Raw genomic sequence first — 27,062 nt, forward strand, 5'->3', positions numbered from 1 at the left:
AATACAGCAAACATCTGGGGATGGCAGGGGCACGCACAGGAAGGTGACAGAAGACGCTCTTTGAGCTGCGCCCTGGGGGTGACCAAGAAAGAGGCTACCAACACAGGTCGTCGGCAAGTACCATGCGCAGCTGGGGCAAAGCCAGGGCCTCTGGGCATTTGGGGTTTCCTGAGCCCCTCTGCACAGCACCAGGGTTGCTGTCACACCAAACCAAAGGTGAAGTTACCCTCACCGACAATCTCAAGAAACTTAAACTCTGAAACACCTTATTCAAATATTTCACCAACCCCTCAACTATTAACAGGCGAGGGAGTGGGAAGGCAGGCCCAAGGAGTCAAAGGAACAACTTTACCCACTGGTCTGCGATTAAGGGTAGGGAGCCTGTTCTGACCTTGACCAGTCACTCCCCTTTCAGGCCCCATACATATACAGTATATGAACACTGTATTCATGTCCTATTGCTACTTAACAAATCAACACAAACGTACTTGTTGAAAACAACACAAGATATTCTCTTACAGTTCTGGAGGTGAGGAGTCTGAAATGCGACAGCAGGGCTGATTCCTTCTGGGGGCTGCAGGGAAAAATCATGCCTTCACCTTTTCCAGTTCTAGAGGCTGCCTGCATTCCTTGGCTTGTGGCCACATCACTTTGACCTCTGTTTCTATTGTCACATCTTCTGTAACTTGGACCCTCCTGTCTACTTCTTCTAAGGACCCTTGTGGTTTACATTTGGTGCTCTCCGATAACCCAGGATAATCTCCCGTCACAAGATCCTTAACCTTAACACAACTGCAAAGTCCCTTTCCCCATGTAAGGTACCATATTCAGGTTCTGGGGACACATTGGAAGGGGGAGAGTGGCATCTTCCTGTCTACCTAAAAACCAGGGCTCTTACCACTCTGCCACCCCACGAATCTCAGACGTTCCGTGTGTCCATGTGTGACCTGCGGGCAGATGAGAATTCGTCCAGAAGTTTGTTGGGAGCCTTAACAGTCAACAAGGAAAAGGCTGGTGCTCAGCCCCACAGTGCCTGCAGGGTTCCAAAGGTATACTGGGCATAACCAACACAGACACTGGGGTCCCTGATGGGAAGAGGCACCCAGGGCCAGGGAGGAAGGGGCCTGGGTGGTGGAGACCTGAAGCCCCAGGCCTGGAAGACTTGACTGTAAGTGGTGAGGGGGTGATGATTCCTGACCCTTAGGTCCACCTGGAGACCCACGAGAGAGGCCCAGACCAGCTACACCTTCCCACCTCCCTGCCCCCAAACACACACACACACACACACACACACACACACACACACACACCAAGGTCACCTGGCTCCACTGAAGGCTATGTCCCTCAGACCCTGCCAAGTGGCTCCAAGCAGCTACAGACACTCCCCAAACACAGAGGCGTCTGGAGCCGGAGCCCAGCACCCAGGCACACTAGCATCAATGGAGCCCACTCAGCCCCCATTAACAGGCCCAGGTGCCAGGCCCTAGCCTCAGCCCCCTTTCCAGATGCACTGATCTAAGGACTCTAGAGTCAGGCAGCGACTTCTTCTGGTGCCCTGAGACCCTCAAATTTCAGGGAGGATTCCAAAGGCCTAGGCACAACTCAAACAAATGGGAGACAACGCCAGTAATTCCTGGGCCCACGCTCCCCACACAGGCCTGCTCTCCCCAAGCAAGGAAGAGAGGGAGTAGAGGAGGAGGTGGGCTGGAGGGCCTACGAGCTGGCACTCCTATGGTCAATGTAGCACTAATTTCCACAGCTGCATTAGAGAAGGTGGCTGTCCTATTTTTTTCAAGTGAGGAAATTCAGAGAAATTAAGAAGCTTGCCTAAACATTATGCTAAGTGAAATAAGCCAGACACAGAAACACATATACCGCATGGTAATGCTTATATGTGGAATCTTAAAAAAAGAAAGAAGAAAAAAAAAAAGAGTTGAACTCACAGAAACAGAGTAGAATGGTGGTCGCCAGGGGCTGGGGGTGGGAAAAATGGGGAGAGGTTGTAAAAGGGTACAAACTTTCAGCAGTAAGATGAATAAGGCCGTAGGATCTAGTGATGTACTTAGTAACTTAGTTGATAACACTGTGTTATTTAGTTGAAATTTGCTGAGAGAAGTGTTTCACAAAAAAAAAAAAAAAAATTAAAAAGGTAAATATGTGAGGTGATGTGTGTTTTAATTATCTCATGGTAGAAGTCCTTCCATGATTTATACATATATCAAATCATCACGCGGTACACTTTAAATAGCTTACAACTTTTTTTGCCAGTTATACTTCCATAAAGCTGGAACACACATCCAAAGAAACATATCCAAAGACTCACAGCACGTAAGCACAGCAGAACCACAATCTAAAGTCAGGTCTTCCTGTCAGCAAAGACCACCCTCATCACATGACCCTATGTGACCACCCCACCTGTGAGGGTGGGAGTCCAGCCAGGTCTGCGGGGGTGAGGCTTTCTGAGGAGAAACTGCTCTGGACAGAGCTGCTGCCCCTCCCTGCTCATCCATTGCCCCAGTGGGGACTAAACTCCCTCCTCAGACCCTTGACCCCTGGGTGGCCTGCAGAAGGCACTTCCTGAGGAGCTGTGACTGGCTTCAGAGGTGGAGTGGGCACTGGCCGTGCCCTGGGTTACTTAAGGCCCAGAAGCAGGAGGAACTGGCATGCCTGTCTCTCCTCCCCACGGGTTGACAGCTCCTTCGGAGGACAATGGCGCCTCGAATGCACACTCTCCGAGCAGAGGGCACCCTTTCTATAAAGCAGAGGACAGGAAGCAGGTCTCAGCTCAGCCTAGGAAGAGGATGCCGGCTCCCACAGGAAGGAAGACGCATGAGGCCGTCGGATCTAGTCACCACCCTTGGTGGGAGGGATTCAAGCTGAGGCGGGATGCCCACATCACGGAGGGCAGACTAGGACGTGGGGCAGGTGTTAGAGCTCGGGTCTCAGGAGTCCCTCCCCATCTCTGAAGCTTTCTGAACCTACCAAGGAGAGCAATGGGCTGGCCACAGGACTCGGGTCCCAGGAAAGCAGAGCAGCTACAATGTGCAGGCCGGCTGGGCCTCCCAAGGAGGAAAGAATGAGCCCCCGGCCTCCGAGGGCCCCAGAGCCTGCTCCCAGCAGGCGGGCGCATACCCCCCTCTCCTTCCTGCCTAGCCTCATGCCCTACCAGACTCTGCAGCTGGGAGCCATGGCAACAGGCCCCAAACAGCTCAAGAAATCCCTTGGAGAGTCCCACGCAGGGTGTCACAGCTGCCACCAACCAAAGCCAGGAACCAGTGAGACACACCAAAGAGGAAGCCCTGGTTCCAGCCAGAAGAGAATGCTGAGTGTGGCAAAGGGCAGCTCCCTGCCAAGAGATGCGGCCCCCTCCTGACGGCCACCAGGCCACCCTCCTGCTGTCCCTGCACACGCACCTCAGCCTGTGACCCTCTACATCTAAGACACGACTCATAACCTCACTGGCCCCCAAAGTCTCTCTGAGGCCTCCCTCGTCCACCCTGTCATCAAGGCCTCTGCGACACCTGTCTGCCCACCTCCTTTCCTTGTCCAGCAATCTTCACCCCATCTGCTCCTCGCACACCTGGCTTCATGCCCTCCCCGGACAGGCTGGTGCTTCCACACTTCCAAACACCTGCCCACCCTGTTGGCACCTCGTCTGGAATACCGCACCCCTCACCCACTGTCCACAACACTGGCAGGCTCTTCCTTGTATGACCCTGCTGGAGGGCAGCCCGCGAAGATGGCCACTGAGGAGCCCAAGGACCAGCAAACGATGCCTCCTCCTCAACACAACTCCTCCTTACCGAAGGACAGGGCACACAGCCCGCTCTGTTCCAATCCTTGTGTGTTGGGGGCAGGGGGTCTCTAAAAGCCCATGCACACCTCCCTGATGCAGGATATTGATCTGTTCCACAACTCTCCAGGAATGACCCTAGTTGCCACAATACAGGGGTGGGTAGAGGGCACTTTTTTTGTTTGTTTTGCCAGGTTTTCTTAAACTAAATTTCTCCTAGTGACTCGCTTTCTCATGAACCCCCTTTCTATCCAAGGTGGTATTCTATTGATTCCACTGATCTCATGCATACTTCCTGAGCACCTACTATGTGCCCAGCACGGTTTCACTGCCGAGACAAACAGTGAACACGATGGAAAGGGTACCTGTCCTTAGCACAGACAGGAGGGTGAACAAGCCAATAACTGAAATAAGCATGTGGGAAATGTTCTGAAAGGAACACTCAAGAGGTTGAGAGAGAGAAGGGGGACTGGGTGCCGAAATCTAAAGTTATGAGGGAGAAAGAATCTGGTAGACAGCAGCAACAGCATAGGCAAAGGTCCTGAGGCAGGAAAGAACAGCTGAAGCACTGAGAAAAGACCATGGTGGCAGAGCTCCAGGGGGAGTGAGAGGGGCAGGAGGCATGTCTCCAGGCCCTGAGGGCCCGTTCTTGTGCTATTTAGTAACCTGGGCCAAGAAGTTCTCTCTTTGCTTAAGCTCATCTGATTTGGCTCTTCTCTTCCTTGCGGCCACAAGAATCCTGGCTACTACAATGTACAAACCAAAAACATCATATTCTACCACAACCTGCGCCTCAACCTCTTGTTTTCTGAAATATGGTTTTATTGATTTTTTTTTTTTTTTTTTTTTTTTTTTTTTTTAGAGAGAGAGGACGGGAGAGGGAGGGAGAGAAACATTAGTCAGCTGCCTCCTATTCATCCCTACTGGGGACACAGCCATGCAACCCAGGCAAGTGCCCTGACCGAGAATCGAAACATAGTGCATGGCAAAACGCTCAATCAACTGAGCTGCACCCACCAGGGCTGCACGTCAGTCTTGAAAGCAACCACCACCACCCAGCCAGAGGCCTAGCATCACCCTCCACTTTTCTCCCTTGTCCCTATGCCAGTCACACAGAAGGGTTTCATTTGGACCTCCGGGCAGCCAAGGGCTGGTGGCCCCTCCACCAGGGAGGTGGCCTGCTGCATGCTGAATAGAGACCAGGAAGAAAAAAGCAGATGGCCACTCGGCTGAGGGAAAATGAGACCCCCCCTTAACACAGGCTGGCTGATTGCATATAATTATGAAGGGGGAAACGCTCTTTAAAATTAGCTTCTCAAACGCAGATATAATTGCAAGTGTGCCTTGCAGTGTGATTACAGTGACTGCCCCACAAACGTTTTGTCCTTCAGGTCCCTCCGGGGTTGGGGAGAGGACAGAGGCTTCCCACTGCCCAGGGAAAGCGCCGGCCCGGGAAACGCAGCTCCAGCTCGGAACCAGCCTGGCTCCCCTCCACAGCTAGCTCAGGATTCTGCCCAAGGGTATCTGGTGTTCAAATGCAAGTCCCAAGAACAGCCAGTTCATAACAACAAGAACAGCTTCACTGACTGCATGCCTCCCATGGCCAGGTCTGTACTCTGTGCCTCAGTTTCCCGCCTGTAACATGGGTGTGACAATGGTGTTCGACTCTCCACATTCTGGGGGACTGAATGACGGCAGGCACACTGTGAGCATCCGGTCAATATCCATCACCACACTCCTCCTCTCCTTTAACCCTCAGGTCGGCACTGGCCCCGTTGCACAGATGTGGAGCCTGAAATTCAGAGTAACATGAGCCATTCGGCTAGAGCCAGGGTGGGGAACCTTTTTTCTGCCAAGGGCCATTTTGATATTTATAACATCATTCACTTAATATAATTCACTTACTATAAATGCTGCTATAAAAAAAAAGCTCCCAGATTTATTGAATTTCGAGTCCTGCCTGTGGTTGCCTTGGCAGGGCCAGACCAAATGATTTCTCAGGCCTTATACGGCCCGGCCAGACATTCCCCACCCCTGAGCTAGAGGGTGAGGAGCAGGGATGCAAACCTGCTCTGCCCTAGTCTAAACTCCATACTCTTGTCACTCTGGAGCCCTGTTGGGCTCAGGGGATGGTGGAAAGGGTGCCACTCTGAGCTTCTCAGTATGCCACTCCTGGCAGGGCCGGCAGACCTATGTGCACCCTGACCTCAGCGAGCAGCCCGGCCCTCCCAGCCTTGGCACACCACCCTCCTCAGCTCTCTAGGTTTTGAAATGTCACAGGCTCCAGCTGGGTGGCTGACCTCCATCACTTCCCTCTACCCCCAATGGGTGCCTTCTAGCCCTGGGGCCCCCACCTCCCAGGGTCCCCCATTTTATAGACAACAGAACCAAGGCCCAGGCTGAGAGGGGCCCGAGGTCAGCAGGAGATAACACACCGTCACCAGGCACCTGTGATGAGGCCAGCAGGAGCCATCCCCAATCTGCACATGATTGCTTTTTAACACAAGTTTTGTGGTGGTTTTCACAAGTCAGCTGTGTGCCTGCTCTAGAGAGACCATGGGATTGCATGCACACAGGACGCCGGCCCTTGACAGCCTGGTTTTTGGTTTCACCTGCTCTGTTCTTACCAGTTGGTAAACTGACTGACCCCTCCTCGGAACCTCACATAACACACCTAAACAACCTGACAACTCTGGTCCTAATGGCAGTCCACCCACTAGACCAAAAGCAGTGGGTTACAAATTTGCTCCTCAGGGCTTCGGAGCTGGGGACTCTGAGGAGGGCCACACAGCTAGACAGCAGAGCAAGGCCTGAGCTCCCTAGCCCCACTTTCCCCACCTGGAACAGCCTCAAGAGGCCCCAGGAAGCTACAGTGCTTCGGGGCTGACACAGGTCAGGCCAGCCCTGCTGGCTGTCCAAGGCGGTCACAGCAAAAAGGAGGCCCAGGGGAGCCCACTCTTCCGCTGCTTTCCCACCAGCACTACCTCTATCTGCGTCCAAAAGCCACACCATTAAAAAGAGCCACTGGCCTATGAGAATGCTGGAACACCAGGCAGAGGCACATGGCAGCAGGGCCAGGGCGCTGGGCAGGGCAGAGCAGCCCCTGCTTCTCAAGGCTCCTCTATTCCCCACTGGGTCCAGAAACAAGCTCCTCACTGGCCCCAGCACCCTGAGCCCTCTTCCAGACGCCAGCCCTCAGGTACGCAGGGCCTGGTGTGGCCACCCGCCCTCACCATGCACTTCCTCCCGCCCCAACGCGTAGTCCGGCAGCGCACCGGCCTGCTCTGACGGGAGGGCCAGGACCGGTGTGCTGAGCACCCTGCCCACAGGCTCCCTGCCAGCTCAGTAACCCCAATCAAAGAGTCCACAGCTGCCAAGTCCTCCAGGCTCCCAGAGGAAGACACCTTCTCAAGGCTCCCACACAGGACAGAAACAGAGAGCGAGAAGCAATGGTGACACAGACTGTTTCACCCAAAACACTGTGTCAAACATTGAGGTTCCGCACAGCACAGGGTGGAGAGAGCCATCAGGCTCTCCCCTGGATTCCAGGCAGCCTTCCCCCAAGGCCCCCATCCTCATCCCCATCCCCATCCCCAGCCCCATCCCCAAGGCAGAATTACAGGAGTCCTTTCTCCAGGATGCGCACAGCCCAGGGCCCTCATACCTGCCTGCAGCCAGCTGGCCGTGGGAATGAACCAGGCTCGGGTTTACCTGAAGGGACTGTCGGCACAAGGGACCCAGCCTTGGGCTCCAGCTTGTTGAGGGCACTTCACTCCCCTCTGGGGAACAGTGCCCTGGCCCTGGAGACTGTGGGCAAACGCTCAGGCTGGCAGAAAGCACCCACCTCCCCCTGGCTGCCCAACAGCCACCCCAATGTCTTCAGGGAACGGCCCCAACTTCCTGCATGGGGATCCCTTTGCCCACACCGACCCTGTGGTAGGGAACGGGGCACTCCCAGCCCTAGCCACTGGTTCAGGGCCAGGCGTGTGGTTGGGGCTGATCAATCAGGGACAATCAGAAGGAATCCCAGGCCCTGGGGGCCTGCGCCTGAGATGGAGCCAACCTGCAGAGGTCTGACTCCCAGCTGGGCCAACCACTAAATGTGTGACCCTTGGGGGCAAGTTATTTGACACCTCTGTGCCTCCTTCAGTTAGAAAACAGGGGTAGTGAATGCCCCACCCGACAGACTGTGATGCACATCAAATGAGGTAACACACAGGGACTCCTCAGCATGGGTCTGGCTCAGAATGAAGGTCGTTGTGAGAGCTCACCTGGCACCACGTGGGCCTGAAATGAAACCAACTCAGAGGCCAGGAGCCCAGGTCCTGAGGACATCGACTGAGCCCCTGAATCCTCCTATACCCGCAGCCTAATCTCCCCTTTCAGGAGCCCCTTCACTACTGAGCGCAGTGGGCCCTGAGTTTCTGTCGGAACCAATACAGCCTGCCACTTGTAGGAATCAGCCATACATTGCTTTTCTACTCAGATCATTAAGTTCAGCCTGACAACTCTCCACATCTGTCAGCTGACTGAGAAAGAGAACCAGAGGACATGGCTGCCCCATGGTGGCCTCCCCTCCAGCTACGGGGACAGATTTGGAGGCACGTGGCCCCGTCCACAGGTCTCACTCTCAGGGGAGTCCAAGCACATTGCTGGTGCAGAGGCACCCACAGAACTAACTGCCCATGTTCCAAATGGCTGTCCACACCCCCCACCACCACCACCCTTCCCAGGGGAGCATCCCAAATGCAAGGAGTTTGCCCCTTCAGCGCTCCCAGAAAGGCTGGAGGAAAGACAAGACAGGCCGCCTGAGCCCGTGGACTAAAATCACTCATCCTGGCCAGCCAGGGGCAGGGTCTGCCAACCATGGCCCAGGACAGAACAGAACAGACCCTGGCCTCGTATTTGATCTGAGGTTCCCTGGAGGCCAAAGGCGGAGCACTTGTGGGCTTGGGAGCTGAGGCCCAGCCCGTCAGGCAGCGCCACTGGGTGCACAAGCCAGCAAGGCCAGCTGCTCTGAGCTGGGAATCCTTGCCAGCTAAGACCCCTTCCGGCTCGCAGATCGTGGACCTCTGCACCTCACCGGCAAAGATTTATTGTGCCATCACCTGTAGACATGGCTCTGTGACCACGGATTGGAGGAGCGAGGGACAGCCCCTCTTCTTCCATCAGAGCCCCTCTGGCCCTTATAGGAAAGGAGGCTGTTTGCATGCTGAGCCCTTCCGATGCACAAGCATAGGCCCGACTCTCACCAAGGAGGAAATCGAGGCCCAGAGAAAGGGGCCAAAACACACCCAGTCACCCATCCAGTCAGAGGCTGAGTCAGGGTTCAAATCCCACCACTGACCAAGCCACACGCTGTCCACAGGCCATCCCACAGCACCAGCACTGCCCTACCCAGGAGGCTTCCGGGACTACGTTCCTCGCTTGTCCATCTTCCTCCCGGATGTGAGGGATACTCAAACACAAGCTCCTGGTAAACAGCTCCATGGCCGATTCCAGACATGAATTACAGAGTTACCATTTCCTGAGCACTCAGCAAGGGCCAGCTCTGTGCTAAGGACTCAAGCTGCACAGCTCACCCAATCTGCAACACCATCCTGCTGCAGGCTGGTCAGAAAATTCCCATTTCAGGTGCAGAAGCTAAAAGGCTCAGAGAGATGCCGAAACCGGTTTGGCTCAGTGGATAGAGCATTGGCCTGCGGACTGAAGGGTCCCGGGTTCGATTCCGGTCAAGGGCATGTACCTTGGTTGCGGGCACATCCCCAGTAGGGGGCGTGCAGGAGGCAGCTGATCGATGTTTCTCTCTCATCGATGTTTCTAGCTCTCTATCCCTCTCCCTTCCTCTCTGTGAAATATCAATAAAATATATTTTAAAAAAATAAATAAATAAATAAATAAATAAATAAATAAAAGGCTCAGAGAGGTTAGTCACCAAAGTCAGAGCCAGAATGCAGCCAGCAGCCCCCTTCTGAGGCTGAGGGTCAGCCCCCAGGCTTTTTAGGGTCTTTCCAAGGAGCTTCCAAGACCTTCTAGGCCTCTAGCATCAATAAATAAAGCTCTAAGGTTCCCAAGGTGACCTCCAGGAAGGGACAGAAGAGTGGGCCATGCAGCCTCATCCGCACCAGCTCAGGGAAGGAGCAGGATGAGGTGAGAATGGAGGATCCTGGGAATCGGACAGGCCGTCTGGAACAGAGCACTTCACAATGGGGCAGCCCAAACTTAGCACCCACCGGACGGGTGGCGACGCTGCTGAATGGTGGCTGGGTGCTGGGCAGAGACATGGCCGCCTCTCGCCTGGGTGGGTATCGACTGAGTCAGCACCTACATTTCCCGACTCCAGGAAAGAAAGGCATCAAATGAAATTGAAAAGGAAAAGGAGAAAAGTTAACAACTAAGAAACACCGAAGACGGGCCGTTGGAGAAGAACTCAGACTAAAGGAAAGCCATCCTCTTGTCCTCTGCCTTCATTTACAAAGGAAAAAACACTGTCGATGTCAAGGGTTCGGCTTGAACAGACTGCTGTTCCAATCCTGCCCCCAGAGGAACCAGCCTGGAAACCGGGGAAGGTCACTCAGTCTGAGCCTCAGTTTCCACGTACGGGCTGAGCCTCCCAGCACCGCGTCAGGCCGGTAGGTGAACTCGAGGAACAGGTATTTCCGGGCTGAGCTGTGCTTGTACCACTAAAATAATGCCTCCCAGGAACGACTTTGCCATCTCAAGCAAAGGCTGGAATTTATTTTTGGAGGAGGATCCCCGCCCCCTCCACGCCAGGGCAGCCACATCAGCCCCGCGAGGGAACCAAGCTCATACCTCACCAGCAGGGAAGCCTCTGTGAGGCCCGGAGGCTCAGGCCTGGACTTTCCTCCCATCCCATAGCAGCAAAGAGCCGAGTGCCCAAGACTCCTTAAGCACAGGCCCTGGCATGGCTGCGCTGGGTCAAGGTGAGGGCCGGGGGGCTTGGGGGCCCATTTCGCAGGAAACAGAACTCCTTCCCAACCGGATCCTGAAGCTCCTGCCCAGACATGCCCACAGGGAGGCGGAAACATCTGAAGGAATAGCCAGAATTCCTTTCTTTTCAAGAATCCCATAATGAATGTTAGGACTTTAAGAATAAAATTGTGTCCTGGCGGGGTAGCTCAGTTGGCTAGAGAAGTGGTCGTGAGCCGCAGTTTGCCGCTCTGTTGACTAATGAGTTTGCCGACCACTGGGCTAGAATATCGTTGCAGGTTCAGGGCACATACAAGAATCAACCAATGGCCCTGACCAGTTTGGCTCAGTGGATAGAGCATCAGCCTGTGGACTGAAGGGTCCCGGTTTCTATTCCAGTCAAGGGCACATGCCCAGGTTGCAGGCTGCATCTCCAGTAGGGGGCGTGCAGGAGGCAACCAATGATTCTCCCTCATCATTGATGTTTCTCTCCCTCTCCCTTTCTCTCTGAAATCAATAAAAGCATATTTTTTTTAAAAGAATCAACTAATTAATGCATAAACAGGTGAAACAACAAATTGATGTTTCTCTTTCTCTCTCTCCCCCTTCCTCTCTGTCTAAAATCAATAAATTTTATTTAAAAAAAAAAAAAGATGGGGACGGGGGTTTGGTAGAAGGAGTCAATGGGGGAAAAAAAAGGGACATATGTGACACTTTCAACAATAAAGATTTTTTAAAGAATTTTAGAATCTTAAAGCAAAGAAGCTTTAGTGTCAAATCCAAGCTGTCCCGCCTACTAGCCCCACAACATGGGACTAACTCTGCATCTTTTTTCTGGGCCTTTGATTTCCCACCTGTAACACAGACTGGGATGTAAAAAAGAAATTCCATCCAGAGAGAAACCAGCAGTCCCACAGCAATGACATTCTTCATGGATGCCCACGAGCCCAGGGTCCTAGGGGGCAGGAGCTGCCCTTCCAGAACCAGCATCCAGAGACTCACAAACACCCGCACGCGTGCCAACGTGCCCCCCTGCTCTCCTCTCCAAACGCCCCCCAACCCCCCCTGGGAGAAGAGAAGAGCATCCACACTGCCTGCACCCTTGTGCACTGCAGGGTGGAGCCTTCATGGCCTCAGGCTATTTCTGGGGCTAGAGGGGACCCTGCAGTGCTCACTGGGTCCCCACCACCCAAGCGTGAATGGCATGCAGCAGACACTAAATAATACATGTCATGAGACTGCACCAAGGAACACGAAGGGGCTTTTTACAAGAGAGGGCTCCAGGCATTGCTTGGGCGGGGGGGGGGGGGGGGGGCATGGCGGGGGGGTGGAGGCGGGGGGGAGGGAGCGGCCCAAGAACCTGCACTAGGACCGGTGCCCCAGGGTGGGGACCGGATGTTTCCTGGCCTCCACACCCCAGCCCTCCACTGCAGGACAGAAACAGGGTGAGGCAGAAATGAAAGTGAAACTCCCACAGGGGCGTCCTCCCTGTACCCACCTACCTCCACCCCGTCCTCCCAGGAGCAGTGAGCTGGGATGCCGGGCGTGTCCTGGTCACCCCGCTGGAGGACCCCCGCACCAGGAAAGGACAGAAGGAGGAGGCAGGGAGGCCACCAGTCTGTGTGGACTGGGGCTCCCATCCAAAACATGTCCAAGTCCCAGGCCCCAGCTTGGTAGGTAGGACCTGGGAGACGAGGGAAGAGGGAAATCGGGAAATCCTACCATTGACTAAGCACCTGCCATACTCACTTGCCCCAGAGGTGAGTGTACTTCACTCACTTTACAGATGGAGGAGCAGTCACCCACAGACAGCTAGGCAAGTCCTGTGCTCCAAGTTCATTGCCATGCCACCACCCACCACCCCTCCGGGCCCAAAACTGCATGCAGAGGCGGCTCAGGAAAAAAATGCCCGATTTTCTTCTGAAACTGGGTATCAAGACAACAGTGCCCAGATGTTAAGTTCAGGAGGCAACCTGGCAGGGTGGAAACGGCATGGTTTCAGGCACCTACAGCCCCGAGGGTGAGTCCCAGCTCTGCTACTCACACCGCGTGACCAGCAAGTCATCGCTCCCCTCCTGAGGCTCCGTGTTCCCATCCGGCTTGGAGGGTAGGTTCCCATCTGCAGTAGGGCCTGGCCTTCACCGCGCCCTGAAGTCTGGCGAACCACTGATCTGGGAGTGAGCAGAGGGGGTCTCAGCACAGCCCTTCTGAATGGAGGGCCGCCTGCACGTGCCCAAGCCCTGCTTCATGGCTCAGGCTCCAAAACCCAAGCACGCCTGCCGGGAGCCACTGGGTTTGCAGAGCAAGCTGCAGAGACCACCCTCGCCCAGCAGCGGCCTGACCATCCCCGCACCAGGCCAGTCCCCAGGAACGTCTCCTGTGCAAACCCAGCTCCTGTCCAGACTCCGGATCCACCTTTATATGCATCCCAGTGCAAACCAGCAGCCAGAGGCAATGCCTTGTTTAGAGGGGAAAGAGGATTGCCCAAAAGGTAGTGAGCACAGGCGGAGCTGGGCAGGCCACCTGGGACTGCTGCCCTGCCTCACTCCTGTGACGGGCTCCTGTGACGGGCTCCTGTGACGGGCTCCTGTGACGTGTTCCTGTGACGGGCTCCTGTGACGGGCTCCTGTGACGGGCTCCTGTGACATGTTCCTGTGACATGTTCCTGTGACGGGCTCCTGTGACGTGTTCCTGTGACGGGCTCCTGTGACATGTTCCTGTGACGGGCTCCTGTGACATGTTCCTGTGACGGGCTCCTGTGACGTGTTCCTGTGACGGGCTCCTGTGACGGGCTCCTGTGACATGTTCCTGTGACGGGCTCCTGTGACGTGTTCCTGTGACGGGCTCCTGTGACATGTTCCTGTGACGGGCTCCTGTGACGTGTTCCTGTGACGGGTTCCTGTGACGGGCTCCTGTGACATGTTCCTGTGACGGGCTCCTGTGACGTGTTCCTGTGACGGGCTCCTGTGACATGTTCCTGTGACGGGCTCCTGTGACATGTTCCTGTGACGGGCTCCTGTGACGGGCTCCTGTGACATGTTCCTGTGACGGGCTCCTGTGACGTGTTCCTGTGACGGGCTCCTGTGACATGTTCCTGTGACGGGCTCCTGTGACATGTTCCTGTGACGGGCTCCTGTGACGTGTTCCTGTGACGGGTTCCTGTGACGGGCTCCTGTGACATGTTCCTGTGACGGGCTCCTGTGACGGGCTCCTGTGACGTGTTCCTGTGACGTGTTCCTGTGACGGGCTCCTGTGACATGTTCCTGTGACGGGCTCCTGTGACGTGTTCCTGTGACATGTTCCTGTGACATGTTCCTGTGATGGGCTCCTGTGACGGGCTCCTGTGACGTGTTCCTGTGACATGTTCCTGTGACATGTTCCTGTGACGGGCTCCTGTGACGGGCTCCTGTGACGGGCTCCTGTGACGTGTTCCTGTGACGGGCTCCTGTGACGGGCTCCTGTGACGTGTTCCTGTGACGTGTTCCTGTGACATGTTCCTGTGACGGGCTCCTGTGACGGGCTCCTGTGACGTGTTCCTGTGACGTGTTCCTGTGACGGGCTCCTGTGACGGGCTCCTGTGACGTGTTCCTGTGACATGTTCCTGTGACGGGCTCCTGTGACGGGCTCCTGTGACGTGTTCCTGTGACGTGTTCCTGTGACATGTTCCTGTGACGGGCTCCTGTGACGGGTTCCTGTGACGTGTTCCTGTGACGTGTTCCTGTGACATGTTCCTGTGACATGTTCCTGTGATGGGCTCCTGTGACGGGCTCCTGTGACGTGTTCCTGTGACATGTTCCTGTGACATGTTCCTGTGACGGGCTCCTGTGACGGGCTCCTGTGACGGGCTCCTGTGACGTGTTCCTGTGACGGGCTCCTGTGACGGGCTCCTGTGACGTGTTCCTGTGACGTGTTCCTGTGACATGTTCCTGTGACGGGCTCCTGTGACGGGCTCCTGTGACGTGTTCCTGTGACGTGTTCCTGTGACGGGCTCCTGTGACGGGCTCCTGTGACGTGTTCCTGTGACATGTTCCTGTGACGGGCTCCTGTGACGGGCTCCTGTGACGTGTTCCTGTGACGTGTTCCTGTGACGGGCTCCTGTGACGTGTTCCTGTGACGTGTTCCTGTGACGGGCTCCTGTGACAGGCTCCTGTGACGTGTTCCTGTGACGTGTTCCTGTGACGGGCTCCTGTGACGGGCTCCTGTGACGGGCTCCTGTGACGTGTTCCTGTGACGTGTTCCTGTGACGGGCTCCTGTGACGTGTTCCTGTGACGTGTTCCTGTGACGGGCTCCTGTGACAGGCTCCTGTGACGTGTTCCTGTGACGTGTTCCTGTGACATGTTCCTGTGACGGGCTCCTGTGACGGGCTCCTGTGACGTGTTCCTGTGACGTGTTCCTGTGACGGGCTCCTGTGACGGGCTCCTGTGACGTGTTCCTGTGACATGTTCCTGTGACGGGCTCCTGTGACGGGCTCCTGTGACGTGTTCCTGTGACGTGTTCCTGTGACGGGCTCCTGTGACGTGTTCCTGTGACGTGTTCCTGTGACGGGCTCCTGTGACAGGCTCCTGTGACGTGTTCCTGTGACGTGTTCCTGTGACGGGCTCCTGTGACAGGCTCCTGTGACGTGTTCCTGTGATGTGGTCCTGTGACGGGCTCCTGTGACGGGCTCCTGTGACGGGCTCCTGTGACATGTTCCTGTGACATGTTCCTGTGACGTGTTCCTGTGACGTGTTCCTGTGACATGTTCCTGTGACGGGCTCCTGTAATGGGCTCCTGTGACGGGCTCCTGTGACGGGCTCCTGTGACATGTTCCTGTGACGTGTTCCTGTGACATGTTCCTGTGACGTGTTCCTGTGACATGTTCCTGTGACGGGCTCCTGTAATGGGCTCCTGTGACGGGGCTCAGGAGGCAGCCGCTGGCGAGTGCTCTAGGAACTGGGGGAATCTCATCCCACACAAAGGGCTCCCACAGACAGGACTGGGACCAAGCAGCCTGGGACCAGTTACATCCCAATGCCCTCCCGTGTGTCCGGATTCTCCCTCCAGGGGCGGTGGGGCGCCCTAGAAGGATCTACCTGGTTGGGCTCCAGGAACACCAGCGCTCCGCAGTAACGATCCACTTTAGCCTGTTTAACGTGGTGTTAAGCATGCCTGCCAGCTTTGGGTGAGGCCTAGTAATGAGTTTTGGTTTCCCAGAGGAATCCTGAGGGCATGTATTAAAAGGAGACTCCCAGCCCAGCCCAGCTGGTGCGGCTCAGTGGCTGAGTGTTGATCTATGAACCAGGAGGTCATGGAACCTGGTCAGGGCACATGCCCAGGATGCAGGCTCGATCTCCAGTAGGGGGCATGCAGGAGGCAGCTGATCAATGATTCTCTCTTATCATTGATGCTTCTATCTCTCTCTCTCTCCCTGCCTCTCTCTGAAATCAATAAAAACATTTTTTTTTAAAAAAAAGAGAGACTCCCAGACCCCTGCCCTGGAGAGTTTTACGGGGGAAGAGGAGACACAGGGCTGTGTGGTTTTCACTGGTGCCCAGGTGCTTCCTTTGTTGAACAAGTTGGGCAAAAACTGGCCAAGAAAAAGGTGAATGACTATTAGAGAACAAGCATCTGGTATGGCTTCCATCCAGGGCCCTTGGGCCCCTGAGCCTAACCTGAGCCCTGGGAAAATTCACGGCCTAGGGCAGCCGTGGGCAAACTACGGCCCGCGGGCCGGATCCGGCTGTTCTATCCGGTTTTCTTGCTCTCCCCTCCGCTCCTTTACTTTGAATTTATATTAGTTCACACAAACACTCCATCCACGCTTTTGTTCCGGCCCTCCGGTCCAGTTTAAGAACCCATTGTGGCCCTCGAGTCAAAAAGTTTGCCCACCCCTGGCCTAGGGTCTCCAAGGGCCAGAGGATCCCCACCCATCCCCCTGCCCCAGGCCTTCAAGGCCCAAAACTGCTCATTCCTGCCACAAAGGCTGGACTGCACCAGACCCGAGTGGAGCATTTGGCCTCCTGTCCGGGACCCCATGGTACAGCTGCAGCCTCCGGTGGAGGACCATCCCAGGGCCACCCACATGGCCCCTTACACTGTTAGGGAACAAGGCTACGAGGACACCCTGCTGCCCCTCTGACCACATGTCTAATATGGAGACCAGCCGCCTTCTCAGGAAAGCTGCCCTAGGTCCCACAGAACCCAGGGCTGATCAGAGGCAGCCCAGGCCATGTGGCCTCTAAGCAGCTGACTCCACCCGCCCTGTTGCTCCTTAGCCTCTAGAGGATGGACTCTCAGACCCTCTCATTAAATGTCACCCTGCAGAGAGGCTGCAGCCACCCCTGCCTCGGCGCTCTCCTGTTTGCAGGCTTCCTTGCAGCATTTTAAATGCATTTGTACGGGTCTACCTTCATCTCCTTACCACACATCCAGGTGCACAAGGCGGAAACCAGCACCAGCACAGAGCTGTCAGGGTGGACGGTCAGGGTTTGCTGAGTGAATAAAAGACTAAAGGAATGAAGCCACTGAGCTACTTCCTGGCCTGGGACACACCACCTCACCCCCATCCATCTCCCCTCACGTCCATCCATCTCCCCTCACCCCCCATCCAACTCCCCTCACCCCCCATCCATCTCCCCAACCCCCATCCCTTCCATCTCCTCACCCCTGGGGTTTCCTTCCTGGCACAGAGCACTCCAGAGTCACAAGTGGCTTTTGGCTGAGCCACCGGGACATGGAAAAGGCTTCCAAACCTCACCAGTCAGTTCCTTCATTCACTAAGAGGAAGCCTCTTGAGCTGCTACTATATGCACTGGTATAGGCACCGGGGTTTCAGCAGCAAATAAACCTGCCAAAGTCTCTACCTTCATGGAACCGACTTTTCAAAGAAGAGACAGACAGGGACGCACCATGAGCAAGTCCAATAGAGAGAAAGAAGCAGTCAGCAGCTGAGGTCCCTAAAACTGAAGGTTCTGAGTGAGAGGGGGAAAGGCGTCTCCCAGAAGCCATCTTTGGGAGGGACGTTGCCCTGTGTGTCCGGATTCTCGCTCCAGGGGCGGTGGGGCGCCCTAGAAGAATCTACCTGGTTGGGCTCCAGGAACACCAAGAGCAGTTAACAGGGTGGGACAGTTCCTGGCCACCCAGGGTGGGCACCCAGCACCCAGGGACAGGAGTCTAGGGGTCCCTCATGGGAGTCTTTGTCAAGTCTCCACAGCCAATGACATATCTACCCCCTAAGCCCTAAAAGTAGGGGTGGAGGCACCCCCAGGAGCTGTCATAATCCTCGGCCTGGCACCATGACGGACCTATAGAATCCACCCATGAGGCCCAGCGAGGGAGGCACAGACCACAGGGCAGCTGCTTTCTGAGGGTGGCACGGTGCAGGCAAGACAAAGCATCAGGTGGGATTCAAACAGCCCAACGGGAATGGCCTGGGTGCTCCAACAGGCACCCTGTCCACAGTCCCGGGGAGCTGGGGGATGGGGGGGGGCTATTGGAAAGGAGACTTCAGCAGGCAGTGGGAGGGGGCACTGGTCTTGGAGCTGCCACACCCACTGTGTGACCTTGGACAAGCCACCCCACCCTGTTGAGCCTGGATTTCCCTATCAGGAATCCAACCATCACCCTCTCCTCAGCAAGGCCACACACACTCAGGCAGGCTTTCCGAAGACCAGCGGAGGTAAAGATTGGGGAGGGGGGAGCTCATGCACAAAGGGGAAAGGTGTTTAAGACCGTGCCTTTGCCGGGGAAGGAATAGGTACACAGCTCCAGAATGATTTGCTTTCTAAAATGAATCTTACTTTTCCAAAGGAGGTACTAGAACAGTCCTTTAAAAAAAAAAAAAAAAAAAAAAAAAAGCTAGTGTACCAGCTGAATTCAAAATACGAGTAGGAACAAAAGCCCTATTTACATCCAACTGTTCAGGCATTACTCTCATGAGGCCCTTCACTGAGCATTTACTGAATGCCCCAAACCTGCTAAATCATGGGAGAAATAACTAGTGGGGCAGGATTGCCCAATGGTTAGGAATGGGCCCCAGCCTGTGTGCAGGCGAGCCCAGCTCTGCCCAGTGCCTGCCGAATGCATTCAGCCCCACAATGTGAACTCAACCTGACCATCAGAAGAGAAATGCAAACCAAAAGTATCCTTCCTCGCCTGGCTGGTGTGGCTCAGTTGGTTGGGCATTGTCCCAGGCACCAAAAGGTTGCTGGTTCGATTCCCCGTCAGGGCACATGCCAAATTGCAGCGGCTCAATCCCCAGTGGGAAGCATGAAAAAGGCAAGGCAGCCAATTGATGTTCCTCTCTCATCAATGTTTCTCTCTCTCTTGCCCTCTCCCTTTCTCACTCTCTAAAAATAAAAAAAAAATAAAAACAACATTGTCCAGTCCTCCCTCAGTGATTAGAGCGTTGTTCCCTATACTGAAGGGTCATAGGTTCGATTCCCAGTCAAGAGCACTCGCTCTCTCTCTCTCTCTCTCTCTCTCTCTCTCCTTTCTCCCGTCCTCACTCCCTCTCTCCTCCATCCCTCCTTTCCATTCTCTCTAAAAACCAATGTCCTCAGGTGAGGATTACCAAACACCATTGTCCACTGCACTGGGCAGGATGTGAATATCAGCACTCACTCACCTGGTAGCGAGCACCCAGGAGGCAATGGGACAAGGCACTCACTGACCTCACACTGGCTACACATGCAGAAGACAACCACAGGACAAGAAATATGGTCCAGCCCTAGCTGGGTTGGCTCAGTGGATAAAGCATCAGCCTGCAGACTGAAGGGTCCCAGGTTCGATTCCAGTCAAGGACATATGCACAGGTTGCTGGTTCAATCTCCACTGTGGGGCATGGAGGAGGCAGCCGATCAATGATTCTCATCATTGATGTTTCTATCTCTCTCTCTCTCCCTCTTCCTTCCTCTCTGAAATCAATAAAAATATATATTTTTTAAAAAAACACTTTAAAAAAAGAAAAGAAATATGGTCCATCATTTTAAGAGCTGGACCACACAGCCATTAAAGAAATAAGACAAATAACACAACTGTCTGCAAATGAAGCAGCAACGTGCAGTTTCTCTAAGTTATGGTGTTCTGTGGAACAAACAGAACGGTATGAATGCAGAGATCGTGTGTGCCCCTTTGTACAAAACACCTATGGACAGAGACTGCGGCCAAGAGCCGGTCCCTGGGTGACCGGAATTGAGAACAAGAAGGAAACTGACTTTTCATTGTGTACTTTGCGTCCTTTGATTTTCTTTTAACATGTACATGTATTAATATTCAAAATGATAAAGAAAACAGTAACTGTTAGCCAATAATAATAACATGAGTGCTCATGGAGACTCCTGGCATTTTCAGGAACCCCAACACAAACTCTTCTTGAATCGTCAAAATGAAAGTAGCATCTTGCCTTAACATCTAATTTTCTCTAGTTCCCCATCTATTAAACAGGTGAGGACAGCACCCCTGCCTCCAGGGGGCTGGGAGATTCAGAGGGGTCTCGTCTGAAAGGAGAAGACATGGGGGTAGCCCCTCCTTAACCGTGCCTGCTGGGCCCACACACCCATACCGCCCACACCCAGCAGGATGACCAGTTAGCATTCATATGGACCTCAGGGTCGCTCACACACTGCCCAAACCAAGAACACTAAGTCTACAAATGCCAATGACCCTGGAATAGAGGCATCCATGGGCAGAAGCCCATTCACCCACTCCCCCAGGTCACCAACAACAGAAAAAGGATAGCAGCAAGCACCGTTTATGGAGGTCCAGGCATTCCACATGACCGCACTGACTCCTTTAATGCACACAACATCCCCAGACTAAGTACTGTTATCATCCTCACTTTACAGAAGAGGAAACTGAGGCACCAAGGGGTTAAGTCACATGCCCAGGGTTGCGGGTGGAGCCAGGCCTGGGGCCCAGGCAGTCTCATCAACAGACAACAGTGTCTACCCGGCCGTGTCTCCCACCGTGAGTCCAGTTTACTCCGGGAGCTTGCGGAACGTGCTTATCTGCAAGGCTGGGTTATGACAGTCCCCATGCATTGCTGCAAAGGAAACCTAAGTCCTCCTCCCACCCCCACACCCCCACAATGATGCCAAGGCCAGACAGTAAGACAAACAGACCAGCATCATTTAATCCTGGAAAAGATCCGCCTTCCTCCCCCCTAAAAATCTCCCGGAAGCATTCCAGCTGAGAACGGTAAGCCATCCCATCCCCGCAGAAAGGGACCTTGCGACAACCCCTTGTGAAGGAATGTAGGCCCTGAGGGGAAGGGACACTGGTACCTCAAGCTCCCTGGGGTGCCTCCCAGGCCAGGTTACTGTTAACACCACACTCAGGGCTCTGGGAGGGCAGGGGCTCCGTCCCACTGCCCCCCACCCACTGCCTCCGTGAACTCGAGCCACAATAGAGTGCCAGCCACATTCCTTCTGGGGAATGGTACGAAGGGTCCCCGTGGGAAAGCCGGCATCAATAACATGGTCTGAGGTGCACCAGAAACATATTATTTCCTGCGAGCTAGTCAACCCAGCGGGCCGCCAAGTTTCTCAAGGACGAGGACCTCACAGACGTCTGCTTCTGGAGCCTCCAGGAAGCCCCAGGCTAACATGGGCAGAGAAGAACTCACCAGGAAGCCACATTCCCAGGTGTGCAGAGGCCTCACGACTGGGCTCAGGGAAGCCGAACTGGTTGTACAAGTCCCTGACACCCCCTGAGCCTCAGTGTCCTCACCCCTCCATCCCCAGGCTGCTGGGACTCGCACCAAGTGAGATAAAGAAGGACCACATTAAAGTCGGCGAATATTACAGCATGGACGGACCAAGGTTCACCCGCATTTTATACCGCAATGCTCCATAAAGTCACGTGCCTTTTCACCACCCCCTGCCACACAGCTTCCGCCTCGGGACACAGAAGAGTGGGAAGGCAAGAAGGCGCTGGAGGAGACAGAAAACACGGGAGCTAGCATTTCCAAATGGGGCACTGTGGAGATCTACTACAAAAATCTCCCAGCAATTCCAACCGACAGCTCTACCTCTTTGCTGTCCCTCTGAAGTCCCTCTGGGCATGCTGAAAAGGCCACAAAGTGGGTGTGAGGAAGCAGCAAGCTGCTCCTGTGTTAGGGGAAAGGGGATAGAAGAGAACAAGCCAGGTCCCCAGGGAGAGGGGAAGAACCAGCCGAGTCACAGGAACACACAGCTTCACTAAAAACAAGCTCAACCAAAGGCCCATCTGCTGAGTTGTCAGAGGGCCCGCCTATCAAGGGGCACCGAGGGTGGGCCCTTATGTTTCCCTAAGGTGTCCCAGCAGGACCAGGCTCCAAACACCTACTGATGCCATCCATGTGCAATGCCCCCTCGGGGAGCAGACATTACACCTGCCAAGGGCACGACTCAGCCTTGCAAGGAAGTGTCCCCGGGACACGACGGCAGTCACTGGACAGCAACTCCTCCTTACTGTCAGAGGTGCTCAAAGAGAAAGGGCTGGCTTTCTGTGTGGGCCTCAAGGTCACCAGATTGGATCCACTCTAGAAGTTAAAGACAAGGAAGAAAGCTATGGAAGCGGCCGCCCTCTCATGCCTGTTTCCCCATCTGTAAAACAAAGGGCTGGATGAGACACTCTCCAACATCCCTTTCTGCTCAGAGATTTTTTCAAGGCCTGACGTTCAACTAAACAACCCATCCCGGTCTGTTCAGGTCAGCCTCTCTGGCGCTGACACTGCCCCAAACATTCAGAGCAGAGCCCCCAGTCATTTTCAAAGATCTTTGGACTTCTACATTGGGAAATTCACAGACAATTCATCATCCATCAAAACAGGAACGCTGTACCCCCAGATCGTGAATGTCAAAAACGTGGCACTGTCCATCCACATCACCGGTGGGACCACTCAACTCTCACCAGCACCCCCACCAAACACAACAGTAGCCAAGAACTCCGCCACCCTCTCCGGGTGGGAGCACTTTGCACCCAGTTTAGAAACATGGCCACTAGGGGGCGCTGCTCTGAAAATAATAAAGGCGAGAACGGGGGAAAAACTATTTTTGATGTTTTCTTTTCCTTCTTAAGCTTCAGTGACAAAATATCTAAAGGGTCGCTAATGAAAACACAAAGCAGCCTGAGATTCTAAAACGGCCTAGACACTTTCTTTCTTCTCCCCAAAGACATTACTTTGGCCAAAAGGCAACTCAACTTTACGGGCAACAACCCTTTCAGAGAAATTAACACTCCACAATGGATTTCCCCCAGAAGGGTTGACATCATAGCTTGCCCTGAACCTCCTGTTTAAAAGCAGGGGGTCCACGGGAAGGAAAAGCCAATCCCCAAGTCTAGAAGGAGGACCTAGCCGTGGGTCTCGGCTAGAACTGTTTTATGAGAGCCTCCTAATTACCGAGCAAAAGACACCAACCAGATGACAAGCCTCCTGATCTAGCTGCAGACCTCGGAGGACACAAAGACAGCCAAAGCTCAGGCAAAGGGGTGCAAGGTCTTCACTGGCATTTCCCAAGTTTCAGATGACTGCAGGGGGAGCTCCGGCACCTCACACCAGAAATACACTTCAAAAACACATCAGCGGGGCTTCTCCACGTTTCCTCCGTGTCTAGAGCACATTTCCCACAAGTACGATGTTCAAGCACCCTTTTCTAATGTTCCAAAAGTCCTCAGACCCATTTTTAAAACTCTGACTTCGAGTTCCTCCTGATTTCCTTATGTATTCAGCATGTCCTACTGACCCTGGAAAGCTTGCTCTCTCCTGGGGAAGCGGGCCTGAACGAAGAAAGCCAACTCCATCCCCAGAGCAAGGATGCAGACCCAGGAGCTGCTAGCTCTATGTAAAGGGCGCCCCTCTGGCTGCTGGGAGAAGAGCGCCTGCAGGGCACTTGCATGGGGCAAAGTAGCACCAAGCCCTTGGGACAGGCAGGAGGGGCACAGAGGTGCTGCCAGCCCCACTAGCTCTGACTGGCCACTCACTCCTCCTATCAGGAGATAAGAAATCAGACTTGTTCAATTCTTCATGATGTCTGGGGACCCAGCAGGGATGAAAATGCAAGTAGGGCCCATTTACAAGAATCAGATCTATCAACTGGAGACACTGCATAACAAAAGGTTTCCACCTAGAGTTTGCAAAAGGCTTGTGGAGCCGAATCATCTTAGGCTTTCTCGGAGAACGGGATTCCACTCACAGCTTCTCCAAGGCAAAGCTACCGATGGGCGGCAAGGAGAGGCACACCTGACCCAATACTGGATGTTTCTGTAAGGGATTGAGAATGCCATCTTATTAAAACACTGAGTCTCCACCATTGAGCACCAGCATGGGGGCAGAGGAGGAGAGAAGTAGAGAAGGGCCATCCTATACCACATGCATTTACCCAGCACCTCAGCACCAGCCACTCCCTAGTTCTGGGACCCCTGGCCTGGTACTATGGTACCCCACCTCTCAGCGGATGGATCCCCCTTCTCAGGCACGTGGCCCAGAATCACCACCCGGCCAATTCTCAAGGCTAGTGCGAGGCTCTATTAATGAGACAGCAAATCACCACATACAAGCCGAGTACTGCTACTCGCTTCACATCGGCTTATCCCAGTGACGTGCAATGTCAGCTTCAAGAGCTGCACTTGCGGGGCACATAGTAGGTGGTCCGCAAACCACCCTGGTGCCCTTCTCCACGAAGAGAAGGGAACGGAACGACAGAAGAAAAACACTCCAGTCAAAAGTAACCTCCAGCCACAGGCAGAGCTTGGATCCCCCATTTCCCAGGTCCCTCCACCGCCTTTCGCAGCGCTCCCACCGAGCCCTGGGCGGCTGGAGGTGTCCCCGTCCGGGTCACAGTGCACCTGAGAGCCCGGGTCTGTGCCACACCGCTCACACTTGGCCACCGCTTCTCTCGAACACAACCGGCGGCCGCCACAGCCACCTGGCTCCTCGGACTCAGTGTCCCCGTGCACTGCTCCTTGCGTTTTGCTCTAACCTCCCAAAGAGCCACCGGGGCTGAGCCGGGCTCCGGCCAGGGATCCCCGGGCGCCGGAACCCCGTTCCCTCCTTACCTGCACAGCTCGGCGAAGGCCTGGAAATTGAGCTTCTTGATTTTCTTCTCGCTCAGCCAGTAGCCAACTCTCTTCCCTTTCAGAAAGGTCTGCATCTTCCTCCTCGGGCGGGGAGCTCGGGTCCGGAGGAAATCACCCACAGGCCGAGTCTGGCGGCCAGCGCGCGCCGCGAGCGTGCGGGCACCTCCTCCCGGCGGCGGGGACGCGGAACGCGGCTCCGGGCGCGCAGTCCTGCCGGGAGGGGCGGGCCGGGGCGGGCCGGGGCGGGGCGGGCGCCCGGGCGGGGGAGCGGCGCTCAGCGCGGCATGCCACTGGCTGCCGCCGCGCCGGGCCCGCCCCCGCCGCCTCCCGCGGGGCTCGCCGGCGCGCAAGTTCGCGAGCGCCGCAGCGGGGCCGGCCCGGAGGAGCGAGGGGAGGCCCTGCTCACCGGCGCCGCCCAGCCCGCCGCCCTCCGGCCACCTAGGGCCGAGCAACCCACCCTCCGGCGACGGCCACGGAGAGCCGGCCCGTGCTCGGGCTCCTCGCCGCCCCGAGGCCCTCCTCCCTCCCGCCTCTCCAGCGGGCCCACCCTCAGAGCTCGGGCGGCGCAGACTGCCGTTCCGAGCCGGGCGCGTGCCCTTCCCCGCACGCTGGGACCCGGCGGGGCGCACGCGGCCGCCCGCAGCCTCCCGCGGCCTCGCTCCGCCCCGCCCTCGGTCCTCACCCGCCGCCGCCACTCCCTGCTCGTCCTGGTCCTCGCCTTCGCGAGCACTCGCCGAGCCCGGCCCCGCCGCCGCCGCGCTGACCCGGCCGGCCGGCCCGCTGGACCCGCGGGCGGAGGAAGCGCGGCCGCCAGGGGGCAGCGCCGTCCGCCACCTCTTAAAGGCGCCGCGCCTTTCCCGCCTGGGAATGTGGTGCTAGTTTGTGTCCCGGCTCTGGCTGTGGAGCTTGGAGACGGAGAACGCGGGACTGGATTTGGGGTGGCCCTTGCCAAGCGGTTTTACTTTTTAAAACGGCGATGTGGGCATTTTCTGCTTGTCCTTGGGGAGTGGTCGAGGCACCGAGTTTCATTCATCAAAAGCATTTCTGTACTCCCGGCAGCCCCTCCCCCAGCGTAATTCATCGGAACCGCAGCGGGCTGTGGGAGATGCAGGCATTCAGTGAGATCATCTCTTCCCTCGAGGATAGACAGATCCAGGCCCAGGATGGTGACCCTGCGGCGGGCACATGAACACCCACGGGCCTTCTTAGGCTTAGGATGTTGACTCACACTCTGGGTGTCCCCTTCAACTGAGGGGGAAGGGACGGGACTAGAAGCATCAAGGATAAAGGGCAGAACACTCAGTAGACGCTTTCCTTTTGGGGTGCAAGTCAGCGGCAGCCTCAGCGCCCTTGATTCACAACCCCAGCCACCCTGCCCAAGCCCTGGAGACCTGCCTTCCCATAATTACAACCTTTCCCCTGGTTTCCCAAGTTAAAACTAGGCGAGGCTTTCCACGCGGGGACTGAAGGAGAAATCAGACCTGTCCTCTGCCTCCATCTCTCAGCTGGACTGCACACTTGCTCTGTGACCTTGCAGGCCACTTAGCCTCTCTGAGCATCGGGTCCTCCATCTTACCTCCCAATAAGCCCTGCCTCACGAGAACACCTCCAACTGCAACAGAAAACACAAAATAGAAAAAAAAAAAAAAAAAAAAAAAACGGATAATAATGATAAAACAAATTAAAAAAGAAAAGAAAGCTGCAACAGAGCTTTAGCTATGAGGTCTAAACTGTATGGTGTTATGGGGGTATGGTGGGGACAGGGAAAGCAGGGTAGAGATGTCTCTCATTGTAATAGTGCCCCTGGCAGGTGGAAGTGCTCAATAAAAGTGACCGAATGAATGAATGTCAGGTAAGCCCCCCCAGGTGGTCCCTGACCTCTCAGACACAAAAGATGCAAAGGTGGCCCTGGACAGTTTTTCCCAGTGGTTAGAGCATCAGCCTGTGAACTGAAATGTGGCAGGTTCGATTCCGGTCTAGGGCACATGCCTTAGTTGCAGGTTCGGCCGGCCGGTGGGGATGCATGCGGAAGGCAACCGATTGATGTGTGTCTCTCACATTGATGTTTCTCTCTGTATGCCTCTCCCCCTCCCTTCCATTCTCTAAAAAAAAATCAATGGAAAAATGAAATAAAAAATTTAAACCTCAATGGCAAAAAAAAAAAATCCTCTGTTGAGGATTAACAAAAAAATAAACAAAAAAAAAAGATGCAAAAGTGGAAAACTCCAGAACAGGAACCTAAAGAAGAGATGTCCACATTCCCTCTGGGAGGCAGGTGAACCATTAAGGGGATTAAGTGGG

At 55.1% G+C, this 27,062-nt stretch overlaps 1 protein-coding gene across 2 annotated transcripts in view; it reads right to left on the bottom strand.

Moving 5' to 3' along the window:
* ITPK1 (inositol-tetrakisphosphate 1-kinase) overlaps positions 1-25,572 on the bottom strand; it is a 138,386-nt gene extending 112,814 nt beyond the window's left edge. Inside the window, exons 1-2 of one of the 2 annotated variants that reach the window (XM_080657045.1) lie at positions 25,444-25,572; positions 24,741-24,971 (exon numbers count right to left, since the gene is read on the bottom strand). In XM_080657045.1, the coding sequence (XP_080513171.1) occupies positions 24,741-24,835 (95 nt within the window). In that variant the 5' untranslated portion in view covers positions 24,836-24,971; positions 25,444-25,572. Of the gene's footprint in view, positions 1-24,718; positions 24,972-25,443 lie in introns of both variants that reach the window. The other variant, XM_080657046.1, reaches the window with a different exon arrangement.
* Between the last annotated feature and the right edge of the window lie 1,490 nt (positions 25,573-27,062).

Source organism: Plecotus auritus (assembly GCF_963455305.1).
Source record: "Plecotus auritus genome assembly, chromosome: 1".
In the NCBI taxonomy this organism is placed as follows: domain Eukaryota; kingdom Metazoa; phylum Chordata; class Mammalia; order Chiroptera; family Vespertilionidae; genus Plecotus; species Plecotus auritus.